The 16,164-nt window shown below is 40.8% G+C and overlaps 1 protein-coding gene across 1 annotated transcript in view; it reads right to left on the bottom strand.

Moving 5' to 3' along the window:
• Positions 1 to 16,164, bottom strand: part of DNAH1 (dynein axonemal heavy chain 1) — a 148,268-nt gene that overhangs the window by 75,340 nt on the left and 56,764 nt on the right. Inside the window, exons 22-28 of the mRNA XM_051985319.1 lie at positions 14,411 to 14,575; positions 9,634 to 9,755; positions 9,061 to 9,166; positions 8,355 to 8,534; positions 5,759 to 5,899; positions 4,830 to 4,993; positions 134 to 247 (exon numbers count right to left, since the gene is read on the bottom strand). Coding sequence (XP_051841279.1) covers positions 134 to 247; positions 4,830 to 4,993; positions 5,759 to 5,899; positions 8,355 to 8,534; positions 9,061 to 9,166; positions 9,634 to 9,755; positions 14,411 to 14,575 — 992 coding nt within the window. The remainder of the gene's footprint in view (positions 1 to 133; positions 248 to 4,829; positions 4,994 to 5,758; positions 5,900 to 8,354; positions 8,535 to 9,060; positions 9,167 to 9,633; positions 9,756 to 14,410; positions 14,576 to 16,164) is intronic.

Genomic DNA, 16,164 nt, shown 5'->3' on the forward strand with positions numbered 1-16,164 from the left:
TATAAGCCAGGTTTCTAGGAACCAAGGTGTTATAGAAAGTGAGGTGAAACCTCTGAGATAGAGAGAAAGCCAGCAAAAAAGCAGCCGGGTAGTTACTGCTCAAGAGAGGGGGGCCAATAGAGGCCTCCTTTACCTGTCTGTCAGCGGGGTAATCACCAGGCGCCCGCTATTGCCCAGGTACTCATAGCCATAGATGAATTCAGCATTGACTGCACGGATGAATAAGTCATTCTTGGTCCAGTAGTACCTGGAGATTTAGAAGACTGAGTTCAGATTCTGGGGCAGAAAAAGGTCATCTTGAAGGAAGGAGAAGGAGTAGCATCAGAAACTGATCTGATTTTTTGGGGTGCACAGTCAGGTTGAAGAGGGGACCCCGAAACTTTAAAAATCCTTGAAGGAGAAACTCTCCTTAAACTCTGCCTCAAAGTTGAGGGACCCCAACAAGGGACAAACAGTTCCATTCTGTTATTTAGAAAGAAACTCATTGAATTCGAATTCAGCTCAAGTTGAAACCCAGATTGAGCTAAGCCAACTTGGGCTATCTCAACCCCCACCAAGACACTCAATATAACAGCTTCCATCAACTAAAGTCCTTTGCAGATGGACCCTGGCAGCTCCTTTTGCTGCCAGGACTTTCTGTCCACTGAAGACTGCATCCTCAGTGCAAAATTCCATTTTCCATAGATCTGCCCACTGGAATAATATTCTTTTCCAGTGCCACCCTTTCTTTATCCTCACCTATTTCTCTAGCCAGACTTTATGCCTCTCTGTCAGGATTTCTAACCTTACTTCCCAATCCCTGTAATAAACCTCTTTTATCAAGCTAGGTTTTTGGGTCTGTAAATTCTTTTGCAAAGAACCTCTGTGCCACCAGAAGGGAGAACTCAAAACTCCCTATCCTTGTGCCAAATCCCAAGGAGGTGCAGGGGAGCCAAACCTCTCCATTTGGTTCCCTGAACTCTGAACCTGCCACTAGACCTTATCATTTAACTCCCTGACCACCAGAAGCCCCAATCTCATTTTGGTTCCCTAACTCTAGACCTTTTCAAGGTGATATACTAAGGATAACAGCCAGATGATATGTTCCACAAGGTAAATTTCCTCAATTTTTATGCAAGCCAGGGGTATAAAGTGGGCTAAATTATTTTCGTGGGCTGGATACATCACTGCATTTGTCCCAAACTGGCAGAATTCTAGAGGAGTACAGAGCCTGGTCCTATTCCCTCTGAGAGTTTTTAATCATCCTCCATTTCTCACATGTCAAGATCCTCTTGGTAGTGAGCAGGCTATTGCCAAAATCCTCATCTAGGTCAGGCTCTGTGGGATGGAGCTCCTGCCTCTTCACTCCTCCTATTCTAATGCTATCATTTTGGTCCACTCAGACCATCCTGAGCATTCTTGGGTTACCCTATGGAGGGTCCAGGGGGGCTCCAAATGGCACCAAGAAAATATCAGTTATCACTGATGACTGCCAACCACTGAATAGCTGTGTCGGGAATGGCACTAAAAGATAACTAAGAAGGCCAGAAGCCATCTGGGTCTGCAGCAGGGTCTGCTGGATGTGGGTAACAGCTATATTGCAGGTTATGTCCAAAACTGGCTTCTGCCCCATATAAAGCATGGAAGAAGCCTCAATCAGGGAATGTCCAAACACATTTTGATGTATCCACAGAATGAAAAACTGCTTGTCCTTACAAAATAACAAATAGAAGGGAAACAAAGAAGTATGGCAAGATTTTGATGAATGCTCAAGGCACAGAAAGCAGGATCACAAAAACCTATACACTGACTGTAACTAAAAAAAAAGTCAGACAAGTTTTTAGACCTAAAAGGAAAAAAGGTGAGGATAAAGAAGAAAAGCTACTGTTTTGGATAAAAATATCATTATTAGAAATGGTTTAAATTGTGTGGCTAAATTGGGACTTTGGGGATTTTGTTGGTTTCAGAAGTGGGGTGGTGGTGAGATTTTTTAATTAAAAAAGAGAAGCATCACAGTCTAGTAGATAGAGAGCTAACCTCAGAGGCAGGAAAACCTAAGTTCTGACTGTGTAACTCTGAAAAAGTCAGCAAACCTCTCAGCATATTGGGCATCACAGATAAAGTGCCAATTGATGTAAGAGCGCGAGTCTCCTTACACTAGTCAAACAACAATGCAGTCCCTATCCTGTCCGCTTTACTTCCCTGGTTTCTTGGCTTCTGCCTCCCAGCTTTGACCACTGCCTTGTTCTGACTGATGACATCTGGATCACCAGCCCCTCTCTCCTGCCTGGCCCAGCCCATCACCTCACTCCCCTGCCCCGGTCATACCTTGGTTCCTCTGGCCCAACCTTCCCCTTGCATCTACCTTATTTGCTGGTTTGTTACCAGCTCTGTCTACTCAGTTCACTACGGCAACAGAGAGGAGTTGGTCCAGCTGAGAATGGTAGTCATTTACAATTCTGAGGTACAACTGCAGACCTCTCAGATCGGCTAAGATGACAGGGAAATATAAAGATAAATGCTGAAGGGGATGTGGGGAAACTGGGACCCTGATGCATTGTTGGTGGAGTTGTGAACGGATCCAACTATTCTGGAGAATAGTTTGGAACTATGTTCAAAAAGTTAACAAACTGTGCATACCCTTTGACCCAGCAGTGTTACTACTGGGCTTATATATCTTTTTTTTTTTTTAATTTTTTATTTAATAATTACATTATATTGACACTCATTTCTGTTCCGATTTTTTTTTCCCCTCCCTCCCTCCACCCCCTCCCCTAGATGGCAAGCAGTCCTTTATATGTTGGATATGTTGCAGTATATCCTAGATACAATATATGTTTGCAGAACCGAACAGTTCTCTTGTTGCGTAGGGAGAATTGGATTCAGAAGGTATAAATAATCCGGGAAGAAAAACAAAAATGCAGATAGTTCACATTCGTTTCCCAGTGTTCTTTCTTTGGGTGTAGCTGCTTTTGTCCGTCATTTATCAATTGAAACTCAGGTCTCTTTGTCAAAGAAATCCACTTCCATCAAAATATGTCCTCATACAATATCGTTGTCGAAGTGTATAATGATCTCCTGGTTCTGCTCATTTCACTTAGCATCAGTTCATGTAGGTCTCTCCAAGCCTCTCTGTATTCATCCTGCTGGTCATTTCTTACAGAACAATAATATTCCATAACATTCATATACCACAATTTACCCAGCCATTCTCCAATTGATGGGCATCCATTCATTTTCCAGTTTCTAGCCACTACAAACAGGGCTGCTACAAACATTTTGGCACATACAGGTCCCTTTCCCTTCTTTAGTATTTCTTTGGGATATAAGCCCAATAGAAACACTGCTGGATCAAAGGATATGCACATTTTGATAATTTTTTGGGCATAATTCCAGATTGCTCTCCAGAATGGTTGGATTCGTTCACAACTCCACCAACAATGCATTAGTGTCCCAGTTTTCCCGCATCCCCTCCAACATTCATCATTATTTTTTCCTGTCATCTTAGCCAATCTGACAGGTGTGTAGTGGTATCTCAGAGTTGTCTTAATTTGCATTTCTCTGATCAATAATGATTTGGAACACTCTTTCATATGAGTGGTAATAGTTTCAATCTCATCCTCTGAAAATTGTCTGTTCATATCCTTTGACCATTTATCAATTGGAGAATGGCTTGATTTCTTATAAATTTGAGTCAGTTCTCTATATATTTTGGAAATGAGGCCTTTATCAGAACCTTTAACTGTGAAAATGTTTTCCCAGTTTGTTGCTTCCCTTCTAATCTTGTTTGCATTAGTTTTATTTGTACAAAGGCTTTTTAATTTGATGTAATCGAAATTTTCTATTTTGTGATCAGTAATGGTCTCTAGTTCATCTTTGGTCACAAATTTCTTTCTCCTCCACAAGTCTGAGAGATAAACTATTCTATGTTCCTCTAATTTATTTATAATCTCGTTCTTTATGCCTAGGTCATAGACCCATTTTGATCTTATCTTGGTATATGGTGTTAAGTGTGGGTCCATGTCTAATTTCTGCCATACTAATTTCCAATTATCCCAGCAGTTTTTATCAAATAATGAATTCTTTTCCCAGAAGTTAGGGGCTTTGGGTTTGTCAAACACTAGATTGCTATAATTGACTATTCTGTCTTGTGAGCCTAGCCTGGCTTATATATCTTAAAGGAGGGAAAGGGACCCACATGTGCAAAACTGTTTGTCGCAGTCCTTTTTGTAGTGGCCAGAAACTGGAAACTGAGTGGATATCCATCAATTGGAGAATGCTTGGGTAAATTGCAGTATATGAATATTATGGGATATTATTGTTCAGTAAGAAATGACCAGCAGGATGATTTCAGAAAGGCCTGGAGAGACTTACATGAACTGATGCTGAGTGAAGTAAGTAGGACCAAAAGAGCGCTGTACATAGCAACAAGATTATACCTTGATCAACTCTGATAGACAACTTTCTTTTCAATGATAAGGTGATATACAATTCCAATAGACTTGTGATAAGAGAGACAGTCATTTGCACCCAGAGAGAGGACTATGGGGACTGAATGTGGACCACAATGTAGTATTTTCACCTTTTTTGTTTTTTCCTTGCTTTTTTTTTTCTTCCTCATTTTTTTCCTTTTTTGATCTGATTTTTTTGTGTAGCATGATAAATATGACAATATGTTTAGAAAAATTGCACATATTTAACATATTGGATTACTTGCTGTTTGAGGAGAGGGAAAGGGAGGGAAAAAATTTGGAACATAAGTTTTTGCAGGGGAAGAATGTTAAAAACTATTTTTGCATGTATTTTGAAATTAAAAAGCTATTATAAAAAAAAGAAAGGTGGTTATTTACCTTAGCTGGGAGATCCACTCAAAGTCATTCACACTGACCACCTTCTCATCTATCAGTTTGGCAGCCACATCCTTAGCGTGGACCTCAATGACAATTAGCGCAGACAACACAGCTCTCTGCATCCTAGACAGCTTCCCTCGGACGAGGGCTACCAGATCCTGCAGCTAAGGGATTAGAGGGAAACAGAGGTCACTCAGCCACTTTCCTGATGCCAGTCAAGGGAATATCAGCTCCATCCACTCGTCCCATCTCTATTTCTGGAGCATCCAAGCTGATAGGGCTTGGAAGTACAAAAAGACAGAAAATGGGAGTCAATAGACATTCAATTGAATGGGCAGGAGGCATTTGGGGCACCAGGTCCACTGGTTTGTATTTGTGACAATGGACAGCTGAAGAAGAGAGATGGGAAGGGAGTGCTGCATTTTCCTACGTGGGTGAGATGATGCTAATTGTATGGTTTGGGGCAGGAAGAAAAAGGCCTTCAAGGAGCTAGCTTCTTTTCCCCTGATATTCTCACTATTCAGAACCATGAGGGATTGTCCTTTTCTTTAGTTTTAAGTGTTCCCAAGGTTCAGACCACAACTGGAAAGATCTGCAAGCACCATTTCCTATACCAGTATATAGCAACAAGCTTTTATCAAGCACTGAGTCCATGCCAGATACAGGTCTCTCTGAACAGGTCTGTCTATCATCTTCCTCTTGGTTACCCATAGTCCAAGACAAGGTCTTATACACAGTAGTAGCTCAGTGAATGGGGGCCAACTTAGATTGGAATAGACAGAATGGCTTCTTTCATTTACTTTTTGAGAGGGCTGGCAGTGTGAGTGTCATTACAGAGAAAGTAGTTTATTTCTAGGATAATGATAGCCAATGGAGAACAGGGTCCTTCCCAAGAGTGTGAGGCTAAGGGAGGGCTGCCGCTCTCCTACCTGAGCCGAGAGTTGGGGGAAGAGTCGGCTGTCTAAGTCCTTGGCCTCCAGGGCCTCTGACACCTCCTTTGTCCAAAAAGTCTGACAGCCAGCAATGGTCACCTGACCTGGCCAATTCAAGACCCATTCAGTCCTCGGGGTCTGAAAAAACAGCATGTTTTGTCTGATCAAGGATCGATGAGCTTCAATTGATAAAACAGTCAAAGGGTATGAACAGACAATTTTCAGATGAAGAAATTAAAGCTATCTATAGTCATATGAAACAATTCTCTAAATCACTATTGATTAGGGAAATACGAATTAAAACAAATTTGAGGTACCATCACACACTTATCAGACTGGCTAAGATGACAGGAAAAGATAATGATAAATGTTGGAGGGATTATGGGAAAAGTGGAACACCAATACATTGTTGGTGGAATTATGAACAGACCCAACCATTCTGGAGAACAATTTGGAATTATGCCCAAAGAGCTATAAAACTGCTTTTGATAAAAATTGCCTTTGATCCAGCAAGAAAAGGATGCCCTTGTGCAATAATGTTTGTAGCAGCACTCTTTGTAGTGGCAAGAAACTAGAAACTAAGTGGATACTCATACCCAACTGATGGCATATGATTGTTATGTAATATAATTGTTCTATAAAAAATGATCAACAGGATGAGTTCAGAGAGGACTAGAGAGACTGACATGAATTGATGCTAAATGAAATGAGCATAACCAGAAGATCATTATACATAGCAACAGCAGGATTATGTGATGATAAATTCTGAAGGACTTGGCTCTTTTCAACAGTGAGATGATTCAAGCCAGTTCCAATGGTCTTGTGTTGAGCCATCTGTACCCAGAGAGCGAACTGTGGAGACTGATGTGGATCACAACTAGCATTTTCACCCTTTTTGCTGTTTGCTTGCTTTGTTTTTTTCTTATTTTTTCCCTTTTGAAATGATTTTTCTTGTGCATCATGATAAATATGGAAATATGTCTAAAAGAATTGCACGTGTTCAACCTATGTTGGATTACTTGCTGTCTGGGAAGGGAGAAAGTGGAGAGGAAGGCAAGAAAAATTTGGAACACAAGGTTTTACAAAGGTGAATGTTGAATATTATCTGTGCATGTATTTTGAAAAGTAAAAAGCTATTATTATTTTTTAAAAAGAACATGCAAATATACATTTTGCCATTAAGTTCAAAGTAAAAATAAAGAAATTTTTAAAAAACTACTCTAATCCTTTGACCCAGCAGTGCCATTACTGAGCTTGTTTCCCAAAGAAATCATAAAAGAGAAAAAAGGACCCACATGTGCAAAAATGTTTGTAGCAGCTCTTTTTGTGGTGGCAAAGAACTGGAAAATTAGGATATGCCCATCAATTGGGGAATGGCTAAACAAGTTATGGTATATGAAAGTAATGGAATATTATTCTATTAACAATGGTAAACAGGCTAAGAAAGGCTTGGAAAGATTTACATGAACTGATGCTGAGCATGATCATGATACATGATACATGAACAAACAAAACCAGAAAAATATTGTACACAGCAATAGCTATGTACACTATAATGTACTTGGTTCTTCTCAAGCAGTTCAGTGATCCAAGGCAATCCCAATAAACTTTCTAAGGAAACCATCATCCAAAAACAGCAGAGAGAGAGAACTATGGAGACTGAATGTAAATCAGCATATGCTTTGTTCAATTTTTTTCTTCTGTTTATTATTTTTTTTCTCTCATGTTTTTTTCTCTTTTCTCTCCTAACATGATTCTTAAGAAAATTTTTTTAAATGAAAAAAAAATCCCAATGTCAATTGTTTTACATGTAACTGGGGAAAATAAAATTTTGTCAAAAATAGAAACACACACACAAAGAATTGATGAGCTTTGTTGGCACTAACTCTCCTCCCCATAAGACCTCTTTCTTTCAAGTTGCTGTGTGACTGGCCACTTCACTCTTGTGCCACCATGTCTTCATGAAAAATAGGCTCATGTTAAGACTCTTAGGAGCTTCCAGAAATTCTTAGAAAGCTAGTAAGTTTTTGATTTAGTGCTGGAAAAGTTTGTCCCTTCCCCTCATTCTACCGATGCAGAAGCTGAAGGCAGGAGGCCCAAGTGTCTTGTCCATAAGCACATAAGCAATGAATAAGTGGCAAAGCCAGATTTTATTCCAGGTCTTCTGACTTCAAATACCCTGTACCCTGACATCTCTCCCCAAATTTGTAAACTTTCTAGAATTTCCTTTTTAAAAGACCTTCCAGATTCCCAAGGGAGATGTTCAAGAAACCTCTAAAATGGAGCACTGGTCAAGGCATGAAGCTGAAGACTTGGGTTGAGTCCAGTTCTGACACATATTAAGTTTTTTGGTTATAGTTTTCTCAACCATAAAATCAAATGAAAAAATATTCATCCTCCCTGCCTTATGAGTTCATGGGGAGAAAAGAGAATGTCAAAGTGCCATAGAACGAAGAGTCCTTCTTCTCCTCATTGTTACTATTACTGCCACTTCCTCCATCGGTGAGAGTTCCAAGGACAAAGTAGCCGGCGTGGCCCAGGCAGAGAAGGAAAGGAGGGCCTTCCCACTGGTGGTGGGGGGATGGAGGCTCACCTGAGGGTAGGCCTGGATCGCCCGCTCGATGAAGTCATGCACACTGGCCTTCATGCTCTGCTCCACCTCCAGCAGCCAGTCTTCCACATTGCCCGTGGGGTAAATGAAAAAGGAGAGCCTGACCTCCTCGCCCTCCCCGGAATACATGTGGGTGATCTGCAGGTCCTCCTGGAAAAGCAGCTGGGGGAGTGGGAGAAGGAAGGGGAGCAGGGATGCTGCTTTCTGCCATGCCCAGGCCAGGGGACCCTGACTGCAAGCCCACACCCACTCCTCCCTCAGTGAAGGCTTTTGGCTCCACGTGGGCCTGCTGAGCCTCCAGAGCTTGGAGTGCTTCTGGCCGCACTCACTCAGGAGTCAGAAAGGAAACAGAACCCAGGCCTTCGTAGTCTCAAAGGCAGAATCGGAAAGAGCTCAGAGGGTCCTCGGGGTCCATTTTATCCCATTTTACAGAGGGAGTCCGGCTGCACTAGAGTGCAGCCTAGCAGGGACAGCCCACAGCTCTCTTTTCACATAGAAGCAGAGGGAGAAGGGGGCTTGTGCTTCCATAGGTGCCCCCAAAGCCAGGTCCCTCAGTCCCATGTCCAAGGAGGGGGCGGGGCTCCTTCCTGTCTTGGGGGGGATCTGTTGTCTTTTGTACTCAATGGACACACCCCCGTTCCCAGGTTCTCTCTCCTATCCTTCATAGGATGCCCCCAGTCCCAATTACCCGAGCAATGTTCTCGAAGCACTTCCGGAGGTGGGGCTGCACAGCTGTAGGGTCTTTCGTCTGGGACAGGATCTCCAGCAGTTCATCGTCAGACAAGAAGTAGAATCTGCAGGAGAGGCAGAGGCAGAGGGATGAAGGTCCCAGAGGTCCGCATGGGAGATGCCTTGGGGTCAATCCACATCCTAAGGTTAACCACTAGACCCCAGACCCAGTGAGGAGCCCGGGGGGGGGGGTGGCCCTCAGGGATAGCTCAGGGAAGCAGGGGATAGATGCAGAAAAACTTCGACATTCTAACTCCCTGTTAAGAGGTTTGTCTTGGTGTGTCTGACCCCAAATGTCAAGTCAAAGACATCCTGAGGATTTCTTTTCATTTGCCCAAAGATCAGTCACTTCATGGGACTGGCCCCCCTTGGGGAGCCTAGATCCAGAACAGGCACACAACCAGCCCAGGAGCCTTCTCTAGGTCATTCCAGCCCCAAGCAGTGGGTTTTCCCAGCCCTGAGCATCCACAGTGCTTGTTTCAAACCTGTTCTCTCCTAACAAGGAGACCAGGAGAAAAGGAACCAGACCCACCTGGGGAAAGCAGCTCTCTTGGTCTCCAGGTACTCGCTCAGGCCTTTCTGAACCAGGTCCAGTAGTTTATTGCAGTCTCGGAGACTGTCCAGTAGCCTTTGATCGGCACATATGTTAATCACCTAGAAGTCACAGGAAAAGCAGAAAGATGCAGGATTAGCATCTTTAGCAAGAGGCTGCTCCCGTCTCAAGGATCCATGTAGAAAGTAAGAGGCAATGGAGAGACTTACACAAACTGATGCTGAGTGAAATGAGCAGGGCCAGGAGATCATTATATACTTCAACAACAATACTATATGATGATCAATTCTGATGGACGTGGCCAACTCCAGCAATGAGATGAACCAAATCAGTTCCAACGGAGCAGTAATGAACTGAACCAGCTACGCCCAGTGAAAGAACTCTGGGAGATGACTATGAACCACTACATAGAATTCCCACTCCTTATATTTTTGCCCACCTGTATTTTTGATTTCCTTCACAGGCTAATTGTACAATATTTCAGGGTCCAATTCTTTTTGTACAGCAAAATAAGGATTTGGTTATGTATACTTATTGTGTATCTAATTTATACTTTAATATATTTAACATCTACTGGTCATCCTGCCATCTGGGGGAGGGGGTGGGGGAAGGAAGGGAAAAATTGGAACAAAAGGTTTGGCAATTGTCAATGCTGTAAAATTACCCATGCATATAACTTGTAAATAAAAAGCTATTAAAAAAGAAAAGAAAAGAAAGTAAGAGGCCATAGTTGTACCACATCTAACATTATATTATAAAGTGGCGGTTACCAAAACCATTTGGTATTGGCTGAGAAACAGACTAGTTGATCAGTGGGATAGGTTAGGTTCAAAGGACAAAACAGTCAATAACTTTAATAATCTAGTGTTTGACAAACCCAAAGACCCCAGCTTTTGGGATAAGAATTCATTGTTTGACAAAAACTGCTGGGAAAACTGGAAATTAGTGTGGCAGAAACTAGGCATTGACCCACACTTAACACCGTACACCAAGATAAGGTCAAAATGGGTTCATGACCTAAGCATAAAGAATGAGATTATAAATAAATTAGAGGAACACAGGATAGCTTACCTCGCAGACCTGTGAAGGAGGAAGGAATTTATGACCAAAGAAGAACTAGAGATCATTGATCACAAAATAGAAAATTTTGATTTTATCAAATTGAAAAGTTTTTGTACAAACAAAACTAATGCAGACAAAATTAGAAGGGAAGCAATAAACTGGGAAAACATTTTTACCATCAAAGGTTCTGATAAAGGCCTCATTTCTAAAATCTATAGATTCTCCAATTGATAAATGGTCAAAGGATGTGAACAGACAATTCTCAGATGAAGAAATTGAAACTATTTCTAGCCATATGAAAATATGCTCCAAGTCATTATTAATCAGAGAAATACAAATTAAGACAACTCTGAGATACCACTACACATCTGTCAGATTGGCTAGAATGACAGGGAAAGATAATGCGGAATGTTGGAGGGGATGTGGGAAAACTGGGACACTGATGCATTGTTGGTGGAATTGTGAATACAGCCAGCCATTCTGGAGAATGATTTGGAACTATGCTCATAAAGTTATCATTTTTTGTATTATAACTTTTTTAGTGACAGAACCCATGCCAGGGTAATTTTTTTTACAACATTATCCCTTGCACTCACTTCTGTTCCGACTTTTCCCTTCTCTCCCTCTGCCCCCTCCCCTAGATGGCAAGCAGTCTTATACATGTTAAACATGTCACAGTATATCCTACCTACAATATATGTGTGCAGAACAGAACACTTCTCATGTTGTATGGGAAGAATTGGATTAAGAGGGTAAAAATTATCTGGGAAGAAAAACAAAAATGCAAACAGTTTATACTCATTTCCCAGTATTCTTTCTTTGGGTGTAGCTGCTTCTGTCCACCATTGACCAGTTGGAACTGAATTAGATCTTCTCTTTGTCGAAGAGATCCACTTCCATCAGAATACATCCTCATACAGTATCGTTGTCGAAGTGTATAATGATCTCCTGGTTCTGCTCATCTCACTCAGCATCAGTTCATGTCAGTCTCTCCAAGCCTCTGTATTCCTCCTGCTGGTCATTTCTTACAGAAAAATAATATTCCATAACATTCATATACCACAATTTACCCAACCATTCTCCAATTGATGGACATCCATTCATTTTCCAGTTTCTGGCCACTACAAACAGGGTTGCCACAAACATTTTGGCACATACAGGTCCCTTTCCTTCTTTAAGATCTCTTTGGGGTATAAGCCCAGTAGTAACATGGCTGGATCAAAGGGTAGGCACAGTTTGATAACTTTTTGGGTCTAATTCCAGATTGCTCTCCAGAATGGCTGGATTCGTTCACAACTCCACCGACAATGCATCAGTGTCCCAGTTTCCTACATCCCTCCAACATTCATCATTATCTTTTCCTGTCATCTTAGCCAATCTGACAAGTGTGTAGTGGTATCTCACAGTTGTCTTAATTTGCATTTCTCTGATCAATAGTGATTTAGAACACTCTTTCATATGAGTGGAAATAGTTTCAATTTCATCCTCTGAAATTTGTCTGTTCATATCCTTTGACTATTTATCAATTGGAGAATGGCTTGATTTCTTGTGAATTAGAGTCAATTCTCTATATATTTTGGAAATGAGGCCTTTATCAGAACCTTTAACTGTGAAAATGTTTTCCCAGTTTGTTGCTTTCCTTCTAATCTTGTTTGCATCAATTTTGTTTGTACAAAGGCTTTTTAATTTGATGTAATCAAAGTTTTCTATTCGTGATCAATGATGATCTCTAGTTCTTCTTTGGTCACAAATTCTTTCCTCCTCCACAAGTCTGAGAGGTAAACTGTCCTATGTTCCTCTAATTTATTTATGACCTCATTCTTTATGCCTAAATCATGGACCCATTTTGATCTTATCTTGGTATATGGTGTTAACTGTGGGTCCATGCTCAAAAATTTATGAAATTCTGCATACTCTTTGATCCATCCCAAAGAGATATTAAAGAATGGAAAGGGACCTGTATATGCAAGAATGTTTGTGGCAGCCCTCTTTGTAGTGGCCAGAAACTGGAAATTGAGTGCATGCCCATCAATTGGAAAATGGCTGAATAAATCGTGGTATATGAATATTATGGAATATTATTGTTCTCTAAGAAATGACCAGCAGGATGATTTCAGAAAAGCCTGGAGAGACTTACACGAACTCATGCTGAGTGAAATGATCAATTCTGAAGGACATGGCTATCTTCAGCAATGAGATGAACCAAATCAGTTCCAATAGAGCAGTAATGAACTGAACCAGCTACACCCAGCGAAAGAACTTTGGGAGATGACTAAGAACTACTACATAGAATTCCCAATCCCTTTATTTTTGTCCACCTGCATTTTTGATTTCCTTGACAGGTTAATTATTTTTTTTCTTTTATTTAATAATAACTTTATATTGACAGAATCCATGCCAGGGTAATTTTTTTTTACAACATTATCCCTTGCACTCGCTTCTGTGGTGATTTTTCCCCTCCCTCCCTCCACCCCCTCCCCTAGATGGCAAGCACTCCTATATATGTTAGATATGTTGCAGTATATCCTAGATACAATATATGTATGCAGAACCAAACAGTTCTCTTATTGCACAGGGAGAATTGGATTCAGAAGGTAAAAATAACTCGGGAAGAAAAACAAAAATGCAAATAGTTCACATTCATTTCCCAGTGTTCTTTCTTTGGGTGTAGCTGCTTCTGTCCATCATTTATCAATTGAAACTCAATTAGGTCTCTTTGTCAAAGAAATCCACTTCCATCAGAATACATCCTCATACAATATCATTGTCGAGGGTATAATGATCTCTTGGTTCTGCTCATTTCACTTAGCATCAGTTCATGTAAGTCTCTCCAAGCCTCTCTGTATTCCTCCTGTTGGTCATTTCTTACAGAACAATAATATTCCATAACATTCATATACCACAGTTTACCCAGCCATTCTCCAATTGATGGGCATCCATTCATTTTCCAGCTTCTGGCCACTACAAACAGGGCTGCTACAAACATTTTGGCACATACAGGTCCCTTTCCCTTCTTTAGTATCTCTTTGGGATATAAGCCCAATAGAAACACTACTGGATCAAAGGGTATGCACAGTTTGATAACTTTTTGGCCATAATTCCAGATTGATCTCCAGAATGGTTGGATTCGTTCACAACTCCACCAACAATGCATCAGTGTCCCAGTTTTCCCGCATCCCCTCCAACATTCATCATTATTTTTTCCCTTGACAGGTTAATTGTATAGTATTTCAAAGTTCGATTCTTTTTGTACAGCAAATAACTATATAGACAGGTATACGTATATTGTATTTAACTTATACTTTAACATATTTAACAACATAATTGGTCAACCTGCCATCTGGGGGAGGGGGTGGAGGGAAGGAGGGGAAAAATTGGAACAAAAGGTTTGGCAATTGTCGATGCTGAAAAATTATCCATGCATATAACTTGTAAATAAAAAGTTATAATAAAAAAAACTTTAAAAAAAATAAGAGGCCAGTATGGGGCCTGAGGAAAAGCAAGATGACTCCCACCCAGGAGTGGGTCTGCCCTCCTGAGGCTCTCAAGAGCCCCTGGCACACACGGCCCAGGCAGTTGGAGGCCTGCACTCAGCAGAGATGTTGTCGATGTCTTCCCGGCTGCACCCCAGTTGTGGGGCTCTACCTCTCCCTTAGCCCGGGGAGGATCCCTGGTCCCTGTAAGCCAAGCCCACCTCTCTGTTCTCATTGGCGTTCTTCATGATTTTCCTCCAGAGCCTCTCCATTGTCTGATAGCGCTTACTCTCCACGGGCAGCTGTCTGGTGATGTCCTCTGAGCTGAAGATGGGCTCCAGGTACAGCCACGCGCGCTGGCAGTTGAGCCACTCCTCAAGAACTTCCTGCAGAAGGGGGATAATCATGAACATCCAAGCAGGAGCAGGATAACCTTCAGCTCACACTGAGCACCTCGGGTTATTTACAAATCCTCCCCAAAATACTGAATGGAAAAATTTATGTGTTATGATACTCAGAACTTCATCAAAATGACATGTGTCAGTCTCAGTTCTGGTAATTCCCAAGTTTCTTTGGACAAGCCTCCTGCCTTTCCTGACTCTCAGCTTTCTCAACTTAAAAAATGGGCATAATAATTTTAAAACGATATTAGTTTTGTTCAGTTGCTTTTCAATCCTATCTGACTCTTGGTGACCCAATTTGGGTTTTTTTTGGCAGAGATACTGGAAGGGTTTGTCATTTCCTTCTCCACTTTATTTTATAGTTGGGGAAACTGAGGCAAATGGAGTGAAGTGGCTTGCCTAGGGTCATTTAGCTAATAAGTATCTGGGGTCAGATTTAAAATCAGGATGATGAGTCTTCCCGATTCCAGGCCCAGTGCTCTATGCCCTGTGCAATCTCATTGCCCTTTTAAGATAACAGGTATATTGTTTTCAGAAATGGAAAAAAATCTGAAAAAAAAAACATTCCCTTTTAGGATTGTTTGCAATGAGGCAATGAAATGATGCCTGCAAAAATATTAAATGCTCTTGGATGGGGCGAGCAAATATAATAAAGATGACAATACTACCTAAAGTAATCTATTTATTTAGCACTATACCAATCAGACTCCCAAAAAACTACTTTGATGAACTAGAAAAAATAACAACAAAGTTCATATGGAAAAACAAAAGGTCAAGAATTTCAAGGGAATTAATGAAAAAAAAATCAAATGAAGGTGGCCTAGCTGTAGCAGATCTAAAATTATATTATAAAGCAGCAATTACTAAAACCATCTGGTATTGGCTAAGAAATAGACTAGTTGATCAATGGAATAGGTTAGGTTCAAAGGACAAAACAGCCAATAACTTTAATAATATAGTATTTGACAAACCCAAAGACCCCAGTTTTTGGGATAAGAACGCATTATTTGACAAAAATTGCTGGGAAAATTGGAAATTAATATGGCAGAAACTAGGCATTGACCCACACTTAACACCGTACACCAAGATAAGGTCAAAATGGGTTCATGACCTAGGCATAAAGAATGAGATTCTAAATAAATTGGAAGAGCATAGGATAGTTTACCTCTCAGACCTGTGGAAGAGGGAGGAATTTATGACCAAAGAAGAACTAGAGATCACTATTGACCACAAAATAGAAAATTTTGATTATATCAAATTGAAAAGTTTTTGTACAAACAAAACAAATGCAGATAAGGTTAGAAGGGAAACAATAAACAGGGAAAACATTTTTACAATCAAAGGTTCTGATAAAGGCCTCGTTTCCAAAATATATATAGAATTGACTCTAATTTATAAGAAATCAAACTATCAGACAATTCTCAGACGAAGAAATTGAAACTATTTCTAGACATATGAAAATATGCTCCAAATCATTATTAATCAGAGAAATGCAAATTAAGACAACTCTGAGATATCACTACACACCTGTCAGATTGGCTAGAGTGACAGGGAAAGATAATGTGGAATGTTGG

Source organism: Antechinus flavipes, chromosome 1, assembly GCF_016432865.1.
Source record: "Antechinus flavipes isolate AdamAnt ecotype Samford, QLD, Australia chromosome 1, AdamAnt_v2, whole genome shotgun sequence".
NCBI lineage: Eukaryota > Metazoa > Chordata > Mammalia > Dasyuromorphia > Dasyuridae > Antechinus > Antechinus flavipes.